Below are 20,865 nucleotides of genomic sequence, written 5' to 3' on the forward strand. Positions count from 1 at the left end.
AGCTCTGGCTTTTTTTGGGGGGGGGGGGTCCTAAAAGGAACGGCCGAAGCTCAGCAACATAACATTTGCTCTGCATGCAGAAGGTTCCCCCAGGCAGCATCTCCCGCGGAGAGCTAGTGCTGCTGCCGGCCAGTGTAGACAATACTAGATACAAGATAGAGCAGCAAGACAATTGCATTTTGATCTCTGTTTTTTTTTCTTGGGGGAAGACTGCCAAACTACCTCGACTACAGTACTGTGATACTTGACAGCTGGGATAGCTCAGTGGGTACAGCAAGAGGCTCTTCATCTCAAGAGTCGTGGGTTCAAGTCCCAGTTGGGCAAAAGTTTCCTGCATTGGAACGGGTTGAACTAGATGACCCTTGTGACCCGTTTCAGCTCTACAATTCTGAAATTCTATGCAGAGACATCACCTTGCCAACAAAGGTCCGTATAGTAAAAGCTATGGTTTTCCCAGCAGTGATGTATGGAAGTGAGAGCTGGACCATAAAGAAGGCTGATTGCCGAAGAATTGATGCTTTTGAATTATGGTGCTGGAGGAGACTCTTGAGAGTCCCATGGACTGCAAGAAGATCAAACTGATCCATTCTGAAGGAAATCAGCCCTGGATGCTCACTGGAAGGACAGATCCTGAAGCTGAGGCTCCAATACTTTGGCCACCTCATGAGAAGAGAAGACTCTCTGGGAAAGACCCTGATGTTGGGAAAGATGGAGGGCACAAGGAGAAGGGGACGACAGAGGACGAGATGGTGGGACAGTGTTCTCGAAGCTACCAGCATGAGTTTGACCAAACTGCGGGAGGCAGTGGAAGACAGGAGTGCCTGGTGTGCTCTGGTCCAGGGGGTCATGAAGAGTCGGACACGACTAAACAACTAAACAACAACAACAGGGACTGCCTCCAAAGGGTTTAATCTGGCAGTGATGATGGGACCTTGACAGGCAAGACAGGAGTGTCCAGCAGACATCCTCCAGCTGGACCCAAGCCAGGGACCATCTTTGTCAGGCAGCCCAGAAGGACACCATTGCTGAGCAGGTCAAAATTTTCTAAGAGCTCCAGCAGAACCTACAGAGAGACAACCCCCCACTGTTTCCAGTTCCCACGTCATCTACCCAGTGGCCAAATCCATCTCTGTCTGAAAACTGGAACCAGGATGAATTGGGTCCAGAAGAACGACATATTTCTCTCACAAGGCCTCCATCCATTTCAAGACCCACTTGGGTGGATGTCTTTATGTGTGAGTGAGCTTACACACCCCAAGATCAGGCCCACAAACTGAGATGAGTTTGACCAAACTGCGGGAGGCAGTGGAAGACAGGAGTGCCTGGCGTGCTCTGGTCCAGGGGGTCATGAAGAGTCGGACAAACAACAACAACAACAAATGCTACTGAGCACCTCCAGGTGGGAGGACGCTTCTCCGCTCGGCCTCCTGCAGGCAACCGGCTCAGGCCCTCCCTGACTCCAAGCGGCTCTGGGGCATCCTCGTATCTGACATTTGGACCGCCCCGAGTTCCTGGACCCAGAAAACCCCTCGAACCTCTCGCCGGCCAACCAACCCATTTGCTTTCCGTGCCGCGAAGCCACCCCCCTCCCGCCGCAATCTTATCTCTTGTTGGATTCCCCCTGCAGGAATCGCTGGAAGAAATCAGTGGATCGCGAAAGCGGTACCATCTTCTGCAGCGCCTTCATCCTGCTGGAAGTCCAGCCGAGGAGGAGGAGGCGACTGGGGCTGGGAGAGGGAAAGTCCTGCAGGGTCGGCCTGGGCTTTTGGGGGCAGGAATGCAGCTATTTAGTCACCCATTACCCCGGGAGGCGAAGAAGTGGCTCGTTTACAATGCTTGCTCCGTAGTTCTCTGTTTATCGCTTCTCATTTGATCATTGCACACCAAGAACCTCCCAATCACTATGACTTCTGGCGCTCCTGTTGACCTTCGCACCTTTCTAGCCTGTGAATTTTTACACGCCTGCTTCCTGAGCTGTCTGTTGCAGACCATTAAACGCGTAAAAGACCGGTCTGATCCACTCTGGCCAGGAGGAGGAGCAGAGACTGCCAGCGTCTGTGTGACGACAGCCTGCAGGACACCCTCCGAAGCAGATGGGCTGGGCCTGAGTGTTGGGGACTGAGCATCTCTCTCATCAAAAGGATCACGCACGCACGCACAAACACACACTCTTGGGCTGGGTGAGCCTGGAATGATTTTCCACCACTGGGGCATGAGCCATCAAAGTGGCACGTGCTGCTCCTCAGACTCTGTCACAAACACCTTCTCCCTGGGCCATAGCTGTCAACGTTTTCCTTTTTTTTAAGGGAAATTCCCTTACAGTGGTACCTCGGGTTACAGACGCTTCAGGTTACAGACTCTGCTAACCCAGAAATAGTACCTTGGGTTAAGAACTTTGCTTCAGGATGAGAACAGAAATCACGCGGTAGCGATGCAGCTGTAGCGGAAGGCCCCCATTAGCTAAAGTGGTGCTTCAGGTTAAGAACAGTTTCAGGTTAAGAACGGACCTCCAGAACGAATTAAGTACGTAACCAGAGGTACCACTGTATTTCGAATAGGATTCCTCGCAAGAAAAGGGAAAAGTTGACAGCTATGTGGGAGATCCGGGCGGTCCTATATCCCATTTCATGGACGTGCAAAAGGATTTTGTTTTGTTTTTTTTATTTATAAATATTTATTAGAGTTTTTAGAAAAAAGAATACAATGATAATAAACATTATTGCTTTGTTTTAACAAAATTTCATAATATCCTTGAACTTCCTCACGTCTCCCGCTCCCATTTACATCATTAATAGATTTTTGTCAAGCAAATTATCATCTTATTTCCAAATCTATAACCACTTACTTAAAATACAATAAAATAATTCTCCTGCAAATTTGTTTCTCTTAATCTCTCTTGTCATCAATTCTTGATCTATTTTAGTGATGGCCAATTATTTATAACCAAGCATCCTTCTTAACATTCCACTAAATCACAATATTTCTGCAAATAAATCTTGAATTTCTTCCAATCTTCTTCAATCCTTTCTTCTCCCAGGTCTCGGATTCTGCCAGTCATCTCCGCCAGTTGCATATAGTCCATCAGTTGCATCTGCCATTCTTCCAGTGTGGGTAGATCTTGAGTTTTCCAATTCTTAGCGAGTAGTATCCTTGCTGCTGTTGTTGCATACATGAAAAATGTTCTATCTTTCTTTAACACCTTCTGGTCGACAATGCCCAGAAGAAAGGCCTCTGGTTTCTTAGTAAAGGTATACTTAAATACCTTTTTCAGCTCGTTATATATCATTTCCCAGAAGGCCTTCACTTTAGGGCAAGTCCACCAGAGGTGGAAGAATGTTCCTTCATTTTCTTTACATTTCCAGCATTTATTATCAGACGAATGGTATATTTTGGCAAGCTTAACTGGGGTCATGTACCATCTGTATATCATTTTCATTACATTTTCTTTCAAGGCATTACATGCAGTAAAATTCAACCCAGTGGCGTGCAAAAGGATTTTGGAATCGGCCTGTCGATGGTTAATACTAGCCACAAGGGTCTCTGCTCTGTCTTCATATTCAGAAGCCTCAATGCTTGTGAATATCAGTGAATGTCAGTTGCTGGAAACCGCAGAAGGGGAGAGCGTTCAAATCCTGCTTGTGAATTTCCCATTGGAGCGGGGGTGCCAACTTGAATAAAATATTGGCGGCTGGGGGGGGGGGAGGTAAGCCCCGCCCCACATAATCAATTGCATGATGCGGTGCATGCACACTATCTGAATGGCAATGCCCATCAACTTTGGGGGGAGGGCAGCCCCCTCAAATATTTTATGGGGAGAGGCCGCTGAAGCCCCAAAGGCCCCTAGGAGTTGGCTCCTGTGTATTGGGGCATCTGGTTGGCCACCGGGAGAGCAGAATGCTGGATGCCTGATCCACCAGGGCTGTTTTGATGTTATTATGGCAAAGGTAAAGGAACCCCTATGGGACGCGGGTGGCGCTGTGGGTTAAACCACAGAGCCTAAGACTTGCTGATCAGAAGGTTAGCGGTTCGAATCCCCGCGACAGGGTGAGTTTCCATTGCTCGGTCCCTGCTCCTCAAAGCACCTCAAAGTGCAAGTAGATAAATAGGTACTGCTCCGGCGGGAAGGTAAACAGTGTTTCCGTGCGCTGCTTTGGTTCGCCAGAAGCGGCTTAGTCATGCTGGCCACATGACCCGGAAGCTGTACGCTGGCTCCCTCAGCTAATAAAGTGAGATGAGCGCCGCAACCCCAGAGTCGGTCACGACTGGACCTCTTCTGAAGGCCGGCGGGGGGCAAAAGTCTTTGCTCCCCCCCACCTGCCTTCAAAAGCCGTCGGGGAGCATTTTAAAATCGCCCCGGGACAGCGGAGGAATTCTCCGCTGTCCCAGGGCGATTTAAAAGCCCCCGGGAAGGCAGGCGGGGGGAAGCAAAGACTTTCGCCCCCCGCCGGCCTTCAGAAGAGGTCGGGGGACAGACTGTCCCCGGACCTGGTCTGAAGGCGGTTTCCATAGGAACGCATTGATTGATTTTCAATGCATTCCTATGGGAAACCGTGCTTCGCAAGACGAAAAACTCGCAAGACGAAAAGACTTGCGGAACGAATTAATTTCGTCTTGCGAGGCACCACTGTATATTCATAAATTCAGGATTTCAGCCTGGAAGACATATGAAAGACAACATTAGAAATGTTGTGGATATTTTGGAAAACTTAGAAGCAATGTCAATGTTTATTGATGCAGAGAAAGCCTTTGACAATGTATCTTGGAGTTTTATGTTTCATAATTTAGAGAGTATGGGGATAGGCCATGATTTTTTAAAAGGTATTAAAGCGATCTATCTAGAACAAAAAGCCAAAATGATTGTAAATAATGTGGTTTCAGAGGAAATTAGAATTGAGAAGGGAACCAGACAAGGGTGCCCACTTTTCCCTCTGCTGTTTATTTCAGTCCTGTTGTGAAAATCAATAAAAAAAAATTGGAAAAAAGAAAGCCCACCAGCCAGCCCCTTCTTGGCCCTCTCCGCTCCCTTCCCTTTGAAGGAGGGCAGGATCCAGCAGACAGACGCAGCAGATGCAGGGCCGCATTGCCTCCCCGTGAACCCTCTGGGGGCCATAGCCCAGTGGCAGGTGGAGTTGGATGAGAAGTGGGCAGGACTGCCTGCACACCTTACATCGGAAGCAAGCCCCGCTTCTCGCAAAAAAAGCTCCTGGGAACTGTGGATTACGCCTCACAGAACTACAGTTCCCAGCACCCTGTACAAACCATAGTTCCCATAATTCTTTTTTTAAAAAAAATAAATTTTTATTAGATTTTCCACAATGATAACACAAACCACAAAGCAAAATGATACACGAAAACAGAAAAAGAAAAAAAGAGAAAAAAGGGAAGGATAAACAGATAAACAATAACAACTTAATTCTTCAAAGCCAACCTTTTAAACATCTTGGTTGACTTCCTCAAATCCCTCCCTTCTGAGTTTCCTTGTAATTAAAAGTAACGGCTTTCCAATATCATAAATAAACTAAAACAATTATAGTCCATTTTATTCACTTTTCTGAACATTCTAAATCCCATTTATTTAATTATAACTTAGTTTAATCCTAGGCTTATTTGTTTCTCACAAGTAAATTCTAATATTTTATATTACAATATTTATTCAAACAGTCCTTAAATTTCCTCCAGTCCTCTTGCAATTCCTCTTCTTTCTGGTCGCGGATTCTTCCAGTCCAGAATTCTTGGGGACCTAAGCCACGTGCTTTGCATTTCTAGTGCGCGCGCGCAGCATTCGATTCCTCCAGCGAAATTCCGAGAGTTTCTCCATCTAGCAGTTAGGCTCGGAAATCTCCTATCCGTTCCATGAAACGCCTCTAGAACTTTATGTCTCCGTAGCCCCACAGAGAGGCAGCCATAGCAACGGATGGGACCAGCAAATAGACGCCTCCTTGCTGATTGGCCGACCGTCCGCCGGCCACGGCCACGTGGCTTTTTCTTTCCCCGACACAACAACACAGCTCGCGCCATGCCATTGGCTTCAAAACTCGTCACTCCTTACTTGCCCTGCCCCGCTCCATAGAGAGTGGCATCCCTCCAGCCCTTGGTGTGCCTGTGAGTGCTCCTGAGTGGCTGCGCTCTCTTTCGGCCACGCCCCTGCGCCCTCTCCCCGCCCTATCAGCGGCTTGATAGACGAAGGGGCTTGGCCGCTCCGGGAGCCCCGCGACCTTAAAGGGCGCGCAGCCCTTTCCGCTCTTGCCCCGGGTCTCCTCGTTCTCCCGCCATGGCCTACCAAGGATTCGCCGCGGAGTACCTGGGCATCCCCGCCGTGACGCGCGCCTACACCACCGCCTGCGTCATCACCACCGCTGCCGTGGTAATCGCTGGGGAGGGGGAGAGAAAGGGAGGCAGGCGGAAATCCAACAGGGAGAGCCGCAACAGCCCGCCCGGTGCGATGCCCGCCTGCCTTGTATGGAGCGCATTTTCTTTCCGGCCCGAGGGTGGCCTCAGGCCTGGGGTGGCGGTTTCCGTTCCTTCTCTTGCCAGCAGCCCTTGGGCTCTGCCGCCCCGTGTGGGGATTGCACGAGGACGGCATTGCACGCCTCTCCTCCTCCTGGGAACCAGCTGGGTGGGATGAAGGGCGGACGAGGCAGGGCTGCCTGGAAAGCCCCTCTGAGCGGGGGCAGCATCAGAGCCAGGCAGGCGCTGCCTTTGCTGTGCGCCCAGGATCCCGGCTCAGCCCGCCATTGCCTGTCTTTTTGTATTTTGCAGCAATTGGAGTTCATCACGCCTTTCCAGCTGTATTTCAATCCGGATCTCATTTTCAGGAAGTTCCAGGTGAGGCCTGGCCCTGCCCCCGTTTGCTTGCTAGCCTCAGGGCAGGATGTGTTTGCAGTGGCTGTTTTGACAGTCCCACGCTGGCTTCAGAAAGGACCTATTTCTGGGGACAGGGGAGTTCTCAGGAAGTGTTGGCGGAAGCAAGCAACAGGCTTCTTTCAAGAAGACTGTGTGTGCATCTGGTGGAGGGTGCTGTATTTGGCCACCTGGTACTCTTTTCTTTTCTCCTTTTCTTGCAGATCTGGCGACTCATCACCAACTTCCTGTTTTTTGGGCCGCTGGGATTCAGCTTCTTCTTCAACATGATATTCCTGTATCCTTTGACCCTGACTACTTATTTTTGCTCTCTCTCTCTGCCCCTTTCAAAAAGTGTTCTTGGCTTATCCTGACAGCAGAATGACCTGCCCTTTGTCTCTGCTGCCTCTGAAGGGCTGCATGGGGAAACGACACAGCCCTTAAGACAAAAAAAGCAGCTGGAGAGCAGAATCCTAAAAGTAACAAGAGCCAAAATTGATATGGTCTCTTAGCGGTAGCTCTCACAGCCGTTTCTGACCATGTGGCCCACCTAGAACGTATGCGCAAGGACTATACCCCAGTTCATGGACTGGGAGGGAGACAAGGGCTGCACATGTTAAATAGCAGCACACAAACCACCACATTAAACTGTAGAGCAAAGTATCAAATCTGGTCCAAGATGTAAAATTCACAACTCTTATGTCTGGTGGGAATTTTCTTCCCAGGCTTAGGAAGCCCACTTAGCTGCACAGCTCAGATGGGAAACAAGGCAAATCTCAGCTTGCTAGATGGAAGCTTGGCCCAAGTCAGGAACTGGAATAGATGGAGAGCATTTGATCCGTGCCACAGTAATAGGGGTATTCAGACCATACCCCCCTCATACCTTTGGAGCAGGGCGTTGCTGAGATGAATGGATGATGATGAGATCAGAAACTTCCATGCCTAGTAACCCTAACATACAAAATCTCTCTTCTTAGGACTGAAAGCCTGTTACCAAGGTGCTTTCCCCAGAGCATTGGAAACTCCAATGTATACTTATGAAATGTGCAGTTGGGGCACCCCGAAAAGGAGGAGCTCCGTGTATGTCCTGCTACCCTCTAGCCAAGGGCTGCTCAGGGTTAGGGTATGCAAGTTGCTATTCTCCAGTCCTTCTGAAGCCAAATCCCTGGCCAAGTTCACGCTGTGCTGCAGCAGGGCCAAAGGTGTTGCCTCTAACTTCTGCAGATGTGTTGGGCAACCTTCTGCCCTCAAGGTAAAAGGCTCTGTGGTTTGGTTCAGATCTGCCCGCCCTTGCCCAAGTGGCTGTTTTTGTGGTGAAATGACTTGGGTCTGCATTAGCCCTAGGGCCATTCTGCCTAGCAAGCCATCCATCCGTTAGTTTCCTTTACTACCTCCCTCCATTGCTACCTGCTCACAGGTACAGATACTGCCGGATGCTGGAAGAAGGCTCTTTCCGCGGAAGGACTGCAGACTTCATCTTCATGTTCCTCTTTGGAGGGTTTCTCATGACAGTATCCTTTCCCGTTGATTTGCTAAGTGTTCTCCTTCCAGATTGGTTTTGCTCTCACCTGGGACCCTGGCAAAGGGGCTGCCACCCTGTTCATTCTGAAGGATCATGAAAGGCTGGGGTTCCTTTTAGAACTCACACAATCTGTTTTTAAAACTACTGCATTGGTTTCCAGTTTGCTTCTAGACTAGGGCTGGGCAATACCTGGTTTTTCAACATCCTGATATATCACCAGCTAATCACCATGAAATACCTATATATCATGATGTCTGGAATAAAGATGAAGCTATATAGAGGCATTGGCTGGCTTCATGGCTTTTCCTGCATCGTGATTTTTGCATAGCGCACACACGCACGATTCACGATATATTGCCAGGTCAATTTTTTTGAAACAGATTGCCACAATATGGACTTCAAACTGGTTTTGGATGAAATATCAATATACAATCCAGCCTTATTCTGGACCCAATTCCAAGGTGCTCTCATTAGTGTTTAGAGCTCAAAATGACTTTGCCCCCAAGTATCTGCAGGATTGCAAGATCTGCAATACTCTCTTGGGTATTAAGACCTGCAGAGGGAGTGCTTTTGGTAGTTCCACTGCCAAGAGGTTAGGGTGGTAATTTGTTTTAATATTGTGTTTTTAAATTGTTGTGACCTCCCTCGGACCTTAAACTGAAGGTCATGTAATAAATAATAATAATGATGATGATAGGAAGCTGCTTTAGGGGACTTTTTCGGCCTTTGTTGAACCAATTAAATTTCTCCCCACCGCCTGCCTTGACTCTGTAGCTCTCAGCTTTTTGGACTCTTTGCCAGCCTCTTCTTCCTGGGCCAGGCCTTCACCATTATGCTGGTTTACGTGTGGAGCCGGAGGAATCCCTATATCCGCATGAACTTCTTTGGGCTGCTGAACTTCCAGGCGCCTTTCCTGCCCTGGGTCCTGATGGGCTTCTCACTGCTGCTGGGCAATTCCATCATCATTGACCTCTTAGGTGAGAGCGGACGCTTCTTCTTGCAGAGCTTCTTGGTATATATGTGAGGAGCTGGTTCTCACAAACAGTGGTGTAGCATGGGGCTGGGGCTACCGGGGTAATTGCCCATGCACAATGTTTTTTAGGGGTGCACCGCTGCAGCTGCCACCCTGACTGGAGGAGCTCCGTCCTGCCCACTTGAGCAGCACGCCAAGCAGGTGGTGGCAGCAGGGAGAGGTGCACATGTACGTCCCACAGCTCTGTCAGGCAGCTGCTGCAGCAGCAGCAGAGGCTGCATGGGGACACCAGTTTGGGGTGCAATACTTTCCTTGCCCCGAGCACTGGCAAACCATGCTATGCCACTACACACAAAGGCTTTGCCAGGTGAGGGCCATGCTGCCTCTGCAGCTCCCTTGCAGATAGCTGCTTTGCCGCCTTGAGGACTATTCAGATGATGTGAAAGGTAACATGCTGATAATGCTGGTGTAGCTTTCTAAGATGTTATCTTTTAGGAGTATTATGTGTGGGTGTCGATGAGGCAAAACACCCAGTCAGTGCCTGGAGGCGGCTCCTCCAAGGCTTGCAGCTAGCTATGGCTGTATCCACAGGATCAGGGCCTGGTTTGGGAAGCAGTTAGAAAAAGGGGATATCCAGGCAAGGCAGTGCAGTTCCTGGGGACAGTCTAGGACAGGCATGGCCAAACTTGGCTCTCCAGCTGTTTTGGGACTACAATTCCCATCATCCCTGACCACTGGTCCTGTTAGCTAGGGATGATGGGAGTTACAGTCCCAAAACAGTCAATGACCCTAAGAGCCTCATCCTATCCCAAACAGTTGTCAAATGCAGGTGTTTTTACCTTATTGAAACCAGTGTCCGTACCTGCAGGGTTTAAGAAGTGTCTCAATTTACAGGGCTATGCCTCATCTTCTCTTTGAACTGCTGCTACGCTGCAGAAGATTCTGGGGGCAAATTGTCACAAACCAGCAGTGCACCGAGGGAAATATATTTGGGTGGTGGGCTATGGAAACGAAGCCATTGCCTCTAGCTATACTGGCTAGTATACTAGATAGTAGCTTCTCAGACCTTTGTTCCTCCTGTAGGAATTGCTGTGGGTCACGTCTATTACTTCCTTGAGGATGTCTTTCCCAACCAGCCCGGAGGGAAAAAGTTGTTACTAACACCAGGATTCTTGTAAGTAAATCACCAACTTTATCAGGCAGTCCTACAAAGCAGGTTGAAGAATGGCCACCCTCATTCAACCATAGAAGCACATGAAGAGGCAGTATTATGACGGACACAGATGTGGCTGTGTTCCCCAGTGTAGGCTTGGTGCCATACAACATTTGGCAAGGCTAAGCAGGTCCCAGCAGGCTCCCCGTAGCCCGTGTTATAAGAAAGGCAAACTGCTCCTACAATGCAGGTTGCCAGCCATAGACCCTTCCTTTCCTTATAGGTCCATCCTGTTAAGTTAAATGTTTCTGGTCCTGCTTAGGAGATTTAGAGCATGTTTAGAGATCTTGATGTGTTTTTAGGTGGTTGTGTCTCAGAATAGGGACCTGTTTTTGCGTAACAGCCTCCCACAAAAGAACAAGCAAAAGGGAAGGAGCAGATCATTTGAGCTCCTCTTCCAGTGTAGGAAAGTGCGTGTTTTGTCTTTGTGCCATGGATCTCATTTTGTGGTTGGGGTTTTCCTTCGCAGAAAGCTGGTATTTGACCCTCCCGAAGAAGACCCTAACTACAACCCGCTCCCGGAAGACCCTATGCCTGCTCCAGACCAAAACCTGCCACAGGAGCCCCAATAGTGACGGCACAGCAAATCCCTTCTGCCTAAGACTGAGACTGTTCTGCACGGACAGGTGTGTGGATGGCCGCCTGAGCAGCACCACAGCTGGGTGGGTTGCATTCTCCTGCCACTCCAATTCCCTTCTGCTGCTAAGCTGTCCCCTAGTGTTGTGGATAGGATGGGGGGAAAGTCTGTTTATGTGCCAGATGCTGTAAAGGACTAGAAGATGAATTTGCACTGGACAAACTACAGGCAGAAGGCAACTGGGCAGATGCTGAGCCTTGCACCCCGTCAACTTCCACGTTAAACCAAAAAATCCAATCTCCTGTTGCTGGCCTGTCTGGGCCCGAGAAGATAGGCTGTTGGTGGAACTGCCCCCCCTGCCTCAACTCTGGATCTGACCCAGAACTGGACCTAGCATGTTTCAGCATTCTCAGGCCTCACTGGGTAGTTCTTGTGCAGCCAGTACTAATTCCATGAGAAGTCTGCGGACCGCCCTGACCACCTGCCTCTCCAGCATTGCTCCACCTACTCCACTGTTTTGCCAATTTCATTTCAACCTCTGTAAAAATAATAAATGTGGGAAGCAGAATAGAGTGCATAGCCACTGTGTCCTTTAAAGTTACAGCTCTGGATCTCAGGAGTAAGTCTCTCCTGTTTTGCAGCTGTGGCTGCAAATATACAAGCCAATGCCTCAAGAAACTCTGGGTGAGTGGGGCTAATTAAAGTGAGACCTGAATCCAAAATCTATTTGTCTCTTGACTACATCTTTTGCTGCTTTCTGGGTCCTGAGCCTTGACATCATTCTCAGGCAGCAATTAAAGTGCCTGATATCATGTTTTATAAAACTCGGTTTAATACAAAAGCTGTTGTCTGAAGTTCTGGTCCTATAGTCTCAGAAACCCAGGGCATGCCTTGGAACTGATGGACCATGGCTGGGCTCTGCAGCCTCCATGGGAGCCTTCCTCACATGTAGTGTCTTGTTTTCCTGCAATGTTGGGCTTCCCCCAACTAGCTGCAGCTCAAGTGGAGGAATAGGAGAAGGAAAAAGATGCAAATGCTCACCCAGGAGGCATTCTGAATGCTCCCTGGTTCGTCCCATGGCAAGCCAGTGGTAAAGGCCAAAGCCATGGGTCAACACTGGGCTGCTTCACAGAAGCAGATTCTGGGATGGGAAACTGGCAACATGACAATAGCCTTAGTGTTGTATGAATATCAGGATGTGCTGGTCCTGGAAAGGAATGAAGTGTTCATGCAACAGCTGCTTTCCAGGGAGCAGGAGGCGGCCTGTCATTTATTATGTAACATGATCCAACTCACATTAGAAAATATATATATATATTTTAAAGGTAGTGCACAAACAGCAGCACCTTCAAAACAGTACAAAAAAGTATTAGCTTACAGTGGGGAGAGAAGTACCTGTGTTTCTCTGTGAAGCCAACAATCCAAATTGCTGAATATCCAACCATTAGACTTGGGCACATCACTCTGGCTTAGTCCTCTTGTAGTGATCTGTGGCTCTTGTTAATGTTTAAGAGACAGATGTTGGAAAAGAGAAGATGCCCCTGGTGGGGAGAATGTACAAAGTACCAGCCTGCAGGCACTGCCTGTGACAAATTGCTTAGGTAGTTCATTCAAGCCCTGCCTAAACCCAATGGATTCTCCAGCTTCAAGTGCTTTGTTAACACATAACAGGCAACAGTCCCAACACAGACTGTTCTTGTTGTTGTTTTTAAGACATAGTCAGAAACCGCACTGGGCTCATTCTGCTAAGAGCAGGTAGAGCAGATTGACTCCTGTACAGACACATTTTATGACTTAAAAACAACTCTACCTTTGCTGCTTTAACACCAAGCACTAAAACAAAGCTAAGCAGATTTGCTAACTGACCCTTTGTGAAATATGCCACAAGATGCTAGCTACCATTGTACCTTTTCGAGAAACTATATCCCTCTCTAACAGCACCCCTCATATTTGTACAGAAGGATGGGCTGCAGAAAAAGAAAAAAGCCGCTGCTGTGTGAAATAATAGTAATAAAAAACAGAAAATCATTGGTGCTAGTCTGGACTAGGAGGGGTGAACCTTTGGGGCTCCAGATGTGGTTCAACTACAACTCCCATCATGCTTGGCCCATTTACTGTGCCTGTTAGGACTGATGCAAGCTGTAGTTCAGCAACATCTGGGAAGCCAAGGCTGCCCCATCCATGGTGTAGACTTGGAAGGCAAAGGCAGGAAAGAAAACTGGGAATGCACATCAGAGAAGGTCTGACAAACAAAAATTATTATTCATTTATTTAAAAACTTGTCCTAAGGTTTTTGGGGGAGGGGGGGAGAGAAGGGCTCAGACAGCTGCCACAGGTCTTTATTGGACCCCTTGTTTGACAGGTACCCACGAGGTGGAGAGGTCACCATCCCTCTGGTCTGCTGGGCCAGCCAATGCAAGTACCGCCAGTCCCCAGGTGGGCATAGAAAGCATAAGAAATGCTTGCCCTACGCTTGGCTCCTCATGGACACACAGCCTGGAGGCTGAATCCTCTTGTCCACTTCCGGAGGGTTACCAAGCTGGAGCTGTGTTAGCCAAACGTCTCATCCGCCTGCAAGGAAGAAAACAAATGGTTATGAACAGCGATGGCAACAGCAGCAGCAGACGTGGGGGATTGTTTTAGCTTAGAGCGGAAAGACTGCAGGTGGGTGTGAAAACACATCCCCTCCAAACTTCAACACCGCTCCATGGTATCTATGAGGAAACGTTTCCAAGAAGTCCCACTTCGGCCAACCAGCGGCATTTGCTGCACTGGGAAGTTGTAATGGCCGAGTAACCTAATGGGACCATTTGTGCTTCTTGTGAGGTCTGGAGTTCAGCTTGCATAGTAAACGAGAGATGCTTGCAAAGTCACAAGAGGCAAAACAAAACCTTCCCCTTCTCAGCTCATGTCTTTGACAAAAAGGGCAGTACAAAATCCACAGGGGAAGGCGCACCTTGTGTTTCTGTCTTGGTCTCGAATTTTCTTCTCCATCTCTGCATCTGTCAGGGTTTCAAGTAGAGGGCACCACTGGTCAGCATCCCCAGTGTTACGAATGGCGATCTCCACCGTTGGCAGGGGGTTCTCACTGGAAGAGGAGGAAGAAACACAGCTCAGCCCCAAAGCCTGGAGAACTTGGGCATGTGCTTTAATTTGAAGCCAGATCCATCATGGAGCATCACACGAAGAACCAGCAGCACGCCTGAAGCCAAGCAGGCAGTAGACTATGGAGGACACACCATCAAGCAGATCAGCCTCTGTTACACACTAGCTGGAGCCTTGTGGTCAGGATATCCAAACAATATAGGATTTGCTACCTCCCAATTATGCAATCCTACAGAAGCACCAGTTGCACCCCTTACCTGAACGCGTACGTCTTCTGATGCCAGCTCAGCTGCCCCCGGATACTGTAAGCGATGGTGGTGACGAACTCGCCGCCCAGCCCAAGTTCTGAGCACAGCTTCAGGGCAAACTTTTCCGGGGAGTTCTCCTTTTCAGACATGTCCCACTCAAACTGGTCTACCAGGGAGATGTTCCCCACATGGATGTTGAGCTAGATGCAAATGCCACAACTGAGTATCCTATATTTCAAATGCCCTTAAGCCAACCCCTTTGCCCCCACCCTGCCTTGGTGTGGACTAATGAGGAAAATGGAAATGGCTTCCTCGTTTTCCTCCCTTGTAAGTCCTAAGGAGTTTGCATACAGCCCCACTGGCAGGTCCCCCTTTACTTAGGTACAACTTGAACTCAGCACATCACTGGGAAATCTATTGTGGTGTGCCTCAAGCAAGAGAGTCACTTTCAGAACCAACTGTGTCTAGATCTCCTTGCCTTAATAATGACGCGTTGATCTGACTGGTCCTCCAGAATACTGTCTGTAGGGTAAGATTCAATCTGCTGCCGTATTGCTGACGCGATTGCCGGGACAAAGGTCAGGGGATTCAAATCCAGATCATCGCAGAGAATTTCCGAAAACATTTCCGGGGTCATTAATTTCTCTGATGGAAGCAAAGAAATCCAGATTATTGCCATGGTACTTGTCTAATATCTAGCAGCTTACTTACTGCACCCTAAAATGATGGATCTTAAGCAGCCTACAAAAGGGAGCTTGTTAAGATACCCCTCAGTGAATCTGCCTCTGCCCCCTGCTCTCTGCCTCTTCTAGGCTCAGCATTGCTCCCATCTACTCGCTTAACAGACAAATCTATGAATAATTAGGCAGTGGCAGCTACTCCCCTTTTCCTCTGCACAGGAGCAAAGAATCATAGTATTGTGGAGTTGGGAGGAACCATGAGGGTCATCTAGTCCAACCTCTTGCAGTGCAGGAATCAACCCTGAGATTAAAAGAGTCTCATGCTCTACTGTCTGAGCTGCTGGATCAGGCCAAAGGGCTGCATTGTCCAGCATCTAGAGAGTAGCCACCAAATGCCTGTTACAACATCTTTCCTGCAGCTGCTTCCTTGCTCATCTCTGCTGTGCCAGACCAGGGACGGGTGAACAAGCAGCCTGTAATGGTGTCAAGGAGGTACAGGGGGTTCTTGGCAGTGCACATTTGACCAGGATGCGGCCTACAGCATTTGCCCAACCCCTAAAACTAGTCCCCAAATTAAACTCCTTCTCGAACTGTTGCCTCTTCAGCAACTTCTACAACCACTGGATTTTGTTTCTGCTATTTTTCGGAAGTGCAGCAGCTGAACTATAAGGCATTAGGAAAGGTCACATTTTATATAACATTGGATTGTCCACTTCTTCTCCCCTACACACCATTCATGTTCCATGTAAAAGCGTCTCTCAGTTTCTGCCCGTCAATTTCCATGTCGAGGCGGATGGGAACCAGCACCTCTGGCTGGGAGGCGTTCTCGTGGATCACAGCTGGGTCGTGGTCATCAAAGCTAAAATACAAAAGGGGGCAGGACAGAGACATTTGGGGAGGCAGGAACAGTGCCTCCATGTGGGTGGGGGGAAAAGAAGCACGAGAGTTTCAAGGCCCAGAGCTTGTTTTCACTGGAAGAGCCAGGAAACAAAAGAACATGCACAGAGTGCATGCCACATCGGGGATAGGGAGTACTCTTCCCAAGAGGAGAGCAGGGCTTTCTAGACAAACCTGAACTCCCAAAATCAAGCCTTGCCCCAGTGTTCAACTAAAGGACGGGAGTATATGAAGAATTGCAGCATCCTGCTTCCCTGTTAGAAGTTGATGATTAGTCCCATTCTGATGAGAAGGACCAATGCTGGGAAACTCAGGGTTGTATCCAACCAAGTTCCACTTGGGAGTAGACCCACTGAAGTGAACGTACCAAAGTTAGTCATGTTCACTCATTTCAGCTGGTCCACTCTATGACAGCCCCAGCCCTCAGATCTGCAAATCGGCTTCCTCTGTCCACATGCTCAGCAGCATTACCTTGTGCGTCAATGTTCCCTCACTTCTTCCTAAAAGCCAGCAACAAACTTACCAGAGGGGGAAGGTTCTCTTCTTGTCTCTGCCCATCCGATTTCTGTTAATGGTGGTCGAGCATGGCACAGCGTCAAGGTGGTGGGAGCTGTTGGGAAGGGTCGGAACCCACTGACTGTTCCTTTTTGCCTTCTGTTCTCTAGGAGAGGAGACCACTGGTGAATGGGGAACAATCTTCAGAACCTAAGCATTTGTATGTGTGTGAGAGTGAACGCACACAAACCTCAACGCCATGACCCTTCATCTGCAATACACTGCAAATATAGTGACTCAAATAACAGACTAGAGGTGTTACTAATACAACCCAAAATCTCACTAACAGGAAAATCAAGAGCTGTTGGTTAAAGTGAGTAACTTTTAGAACTTTTCATTATGCTGAAAGTCTCCTGAGGAAACTGAGGGTCTTTCTTCACACAGTTTCTTTCTGCCTTGTTTGGCTTTTCCTTTCCCAGAAAGGAGAGCCACTGTGGTATAGTGCTTAGAGCATCAGACTAGGACTGGGGAGTTGTTGTTGTTTAGTCGTTTAGTCGTGTCCGACTCTTCGTGACCCCATGGACCAGAGAACGCCAAGCACCTCTGTCCTCCACTGCCTCCCGCAGTTTGGTCAAACTCATGCTGGTAACCTCGAAAACACTATCCAACCATCTCGTCCTCTGCCGTCCCCTTCTCCTTGTGCCCTCCATCTTTCCCAACATCAGGGTCTTCTCCAGGGAGTCTTCTCTTCTCATGAGGTGGCCAAAGTACTGGTGCCTCAGCTTCACAATCTGTCCTTCCAGTGAGCACTCAGGGCTGATTTCCTTCAGTATGGAGAGGTTTGATCTTCTTGCAGTCCATGGGACTCTCAAGAGTCTCCTCCAGCACCATAATTCAAAAGCACCAATTCTTCGGCGATCAGCCTTCTTTATGGTCCAGCTCTCACTTCCATACATCACTACTGGGAAAACCATGGCTTTAACTGGGGAGACCCTGGTTCAAATCACTACCTGCCCATGAAGCTCACTATGTGATCTTGGCCAGTCACCAACTCTTAGCCTAACCTACAGGGTTGTTTTGAGGATGAAATGTGGGAGCAGCAGCACCATGCACATAACCTCAAGCTCCTTTGGGGGGAAGGCAATATATAAATATGCAACTACCTAAGGTAGGTGGGAGGCTCAGTGCTGATGGAGACTGCCTTGTATTTCTCATCATTTCCATCCAGGATCTCTTCTACTTCAGAGGCTTTCAAGAGAGTCACACTTGTGGCCAGTGTGGTATAACCGTGATCTAAAAGAGGAGAGGGAGGAAGAGAAAGTGGTGTGGATCATGAGGGGTATCATCTGCCAGGGGAGGAGATTCCCCCCCCCCACTGCTAAGAGATGCAGCCACCCATTTCATGGTCCCTTCAATAGTCCGCATGGGCTGGAGCCAGACTGCCCATAGAATAAAGTGAGCTTCCCTGGCCCCCTTTCTCCTGAGTTTCTGACAAGATGCTTTCACAATACGGAGCCAAAAACTCTCCCTTTGCAAACACTTGAAGAACACAAGTCACTTTCAGGTTAGGCAGAATATAGCATATCCCTGGCCTTCAAAAATCTGTTAAGAGACCTATGCTGTCCAGTCCCTGAGACAAACTCCAGACACACTCTAGGAAGGATATCCTATAGAATTCACAGGGCTGATTCAAAGAAAACTGGACCGGTCCAAAATCTATACTGAGGGGATGTAAAGGTGGGCGGGATTTATCCCTTTCTTATTCTGAACTGAGCAAGGATTTAGCACCAGCAGAGCGGCAGGTGCATCCCTCTTCCCACTCGGCTTGCGTACTAGATTGCTGAACCCATGGCAAGATCGCTCGTTGTCACCCCTACACCCACGAGAAGAAAAAAGCTGCATATCTAAGAGCTACCAGAAATGCTAACAAGCGTTTGGCACAGTGCTGGAATCCAAGGCCCTGCAGGAAGAGGGAGATGCTCTTCTTCAGGGAAGACATCCTTGCTTGTCAAAAAGCAACGTGAGGCTCCCCGACCCCTACTCTGGGCTCCACAGATAAGACCTGAAAATCTTAAAATCAAGGAGGCAGCAAAGCAAATTCAGCATATATCGGGTAGCCCTTCGGACACTGCAGGAAGACTCGGCGCAAGCAAAGCAGAGCCTCAGTAAGAAGAAGAAGAGACCCCCAAGTTTCGACTTACATCTTCTGGGACTGTGACTCCGTTGGTTTTCTGTGGGGAAGAGAGAAGAAAATGTCAAAGGGGCAGATGCTGATGCCGGAGACCTTGCAATGCTGGCTGGTGGGGTGGGGAGTTAGGGATGGGAGACGATGACAACAGCACAACCTCCTCCCCCTGCTTGGAAGGGCTGCAACCCCCTCCCCAAACCCCCTGCTTGCGGTTGCATAGCCAATGGGGGGGGGGGCCTCTGGAAAGGGGTTGGCTGGGCAGCGGTCCTCCCTTCCTCCTACCAGCGGGGTGGTGTGTATGGGCAGGGCCGGATTTAGGTTTGATGAGGCCCTAAGCTACTGAAGGCAATGAGGCCCTTTATATGTCCAGCTGTCCTTTGTCAACAACAAATTGTCCCTGTTTTTGTGTGCTAAATATCTGCTATATGGTAATTTATGGACCTAACAGGTATCTAAAGCCATATGCACACAACAAAATATGAATTTTATCAAAGTAATTGTTGAACTGAAATACAATTAAAGAAGTATATTAATAGTGAAATAATTATGAAGCCTTTTATATGTCCAGCTGTCCTTTGTCAACACTAAATTGTCACTGATTTTTGTGTTGAATATATGCTATATGGTAACTTGTGGACCTAATAGGTATCTAAAGCCATATGCACAAAACAAAAATATGTCTTTTATAAAAGTAATTGTCGAACTGAAATACAATTAAGTAGCATATTAATAGTGAAATAATTATGAAGCTGTAACTTAAAATGATTTATTCATAAACTTAATAATGCATTTGGCAATAAGAAAAGTTCCTTTAGAAACACAAAGACTCATAATTTTTTGGGGGGGCCGGCCCCCAAGAGTGTGGGGCCCTCAACCACAGCTTGTTTAGCTTATAGGTAAATCCGGCCCTGTGTGTGTGGGGTGGGGGTCCTGCCCGCCCTGCTCACCCACCGTGGGAAGAGGCGACGATCTTCTTGCGCTCCTCCACCGTGGCCAGGCGCCTCCAGAGCGACGGGTAGCGCTTGTACAGGGAGCCCCGGAACATCCGCAGGTAGTTGCCCACCTGCAAGGGGACGCAGCCACAGGACCCGCCTCGTCAGGCGCCGCCGCCCGCTCGGCTGGGACCCCCCCCCAGCCTCCCCCAGCGAGCGCGGGAGGCGACGCTCCAGCCCCTCCGCCTCCCTCGGCCGCCGCCGCGCCCCGCTCCCTCCTCACCTCAGAGCCTATCATGAAGAACTCGCCGTCCTCCTCCAGCTGGAACTTGACGGGCTTCTGCCCGAAGGTCTTGCTCAGCGCCATCATCATCATCTCGGCGGCGGCGTGAGACAAGGCCGGGAGGGATGAAGCAGGCCGGGCCGGGGAAAAGCGACGGGAGGCGGCCGCGGCCTAACTGGGAAAGCTAGTGCGCACGCGCGGCCACGGCAGCCCAGGCTCCTTGCCGGGAGTGGGAGGGCGGTGGAGGCCACGCCCCATACCCCTCCTTCCTCCCTGCTGCGCTTCCACCTCCTCACTGCGCCTGCGCGTGGGGAAGGGCGGGTTTTCTTTTCTTTCTTTCCTCCTCCCACCCTGGCGGGGGGGGGGGGGGTGGAAGGTTATGAAAAGGAAACCCCGCCCCTTCCCTCCCCTGGAGGGCGGGATTGGCTGAGCTCTAGGGGCGGAGCCTGTCCGCAGGCCTTTGGCTGCGCCGCGCAAAAAGCCCTCTAGAGGGCGCCTCTACCTCTCGGGAGGTGCTCCCAGCAGCCCGGACTGTCTGAGCTGGGATGAGCGAGTTATTTATGTATTTTATTTTATTTATTTCATTTCTATACCGCCCTATACCCGAAGGTCTCAGGGCGGTTCACATAAAATATCAAATACATAAAATCAAAACGAAACCAGCAACCCAATAAAGCCCTCCAAAAGAGCCAGCATTTTAAAAAATGGTATAGGATGTAGATCAAGTCAGGCAAAAGCCTGGCTGAAAAGGAACGTTTTTGCCTGGCGCCTAAAGGTGTATAGTGAAGGCACCAGGCGAACTTCCCTGGGGAGAGCAGTTGCACTATCTTCATCATGGCTGTCAACTTTCAGACTTGAAAATAAGGGATCAACAGCCTCACCTGTCCCGGGGACAGTCTATGGGATATCTAA

At 49.2% G+C, this 20,865-nt stretch overlaps 2 protein-coding genes across 2 annotated transcripts; one reads left to right on the forward strand and one right to left on the reverse strand.

Annotated features, from left to right (window-relative positions):
• The first annotated feature begins 6,027 nt into the window (after positions 1-6,027).
• LOC309359257 (derlin-2-like) lies at positions 6,028-11,847 on the forward strand. The gene is made up of 7 exons (XM_081892724.1): positions 6,028-6,364; positions 6,760-6,825; positions 7,065-7,138; positions 8,258-8,351; positions 9,144-9,339; positions 10,419-10,509; positions 11,018-11,847. The coding sequence occupies exons 1-7, from the start codon at positions 6,272-6,274 to the stop codon at positions 11,118-11,120; spliced, it is 717 nt and encodes a 238-aa protein (XP_081748850.1). The 5' UTR covers positions 6,028-6,271; the 3' UTR covers positions 11,121-11,847.
• A 1,532-nt stretch (positions 11,848-13,379) lies between these two features.
• SMARCB1 (SWI/SNF related BAF chromatin remodeling complex subunit B1) lies at positions 13,380-20,152 on the reverse strand. Its single transcript, XM_081893411.1, has 10 exons — positions 19,954-20,152; positions 19,690-19,801; positions 18,752-18,781; positions 17,714-17,843; positions 16,579-16,716; positions 15,890-16,017; positions 14,957-15,123; positions 14,488-14,678; positions 14,082-14,213; positions 13,380-13,696 (listed from the first exon to the last, which is right to left on the reverse strand). Exons 1-10 carry the CDS (start codon positions 20,044-20,046, stop codon positions 13,657-13,659), a joined length of 1,161 nt encoding a protein of 386 aa, XP_081749537.1. The 5' UTR covers positions 20,047-20,152; the 3' UTR covers positions 13,380-13,656.
• Positions 20,153-20,865: the final 713 nt, after the last annotated feature.

The sequence above is a fragment of the Podarcis melisellensis genome (genome assembly GCF_964234715.1).
Source record: "Podarcis melisellensis genome assembly, chromosome: 16".
NCBI classification, from domain to species: Eukaryota; Metazoa; Chordata; class Lepidosauria; order Squamata; family Lacertidae; genus Podarcis; species Podarcis melisellensis.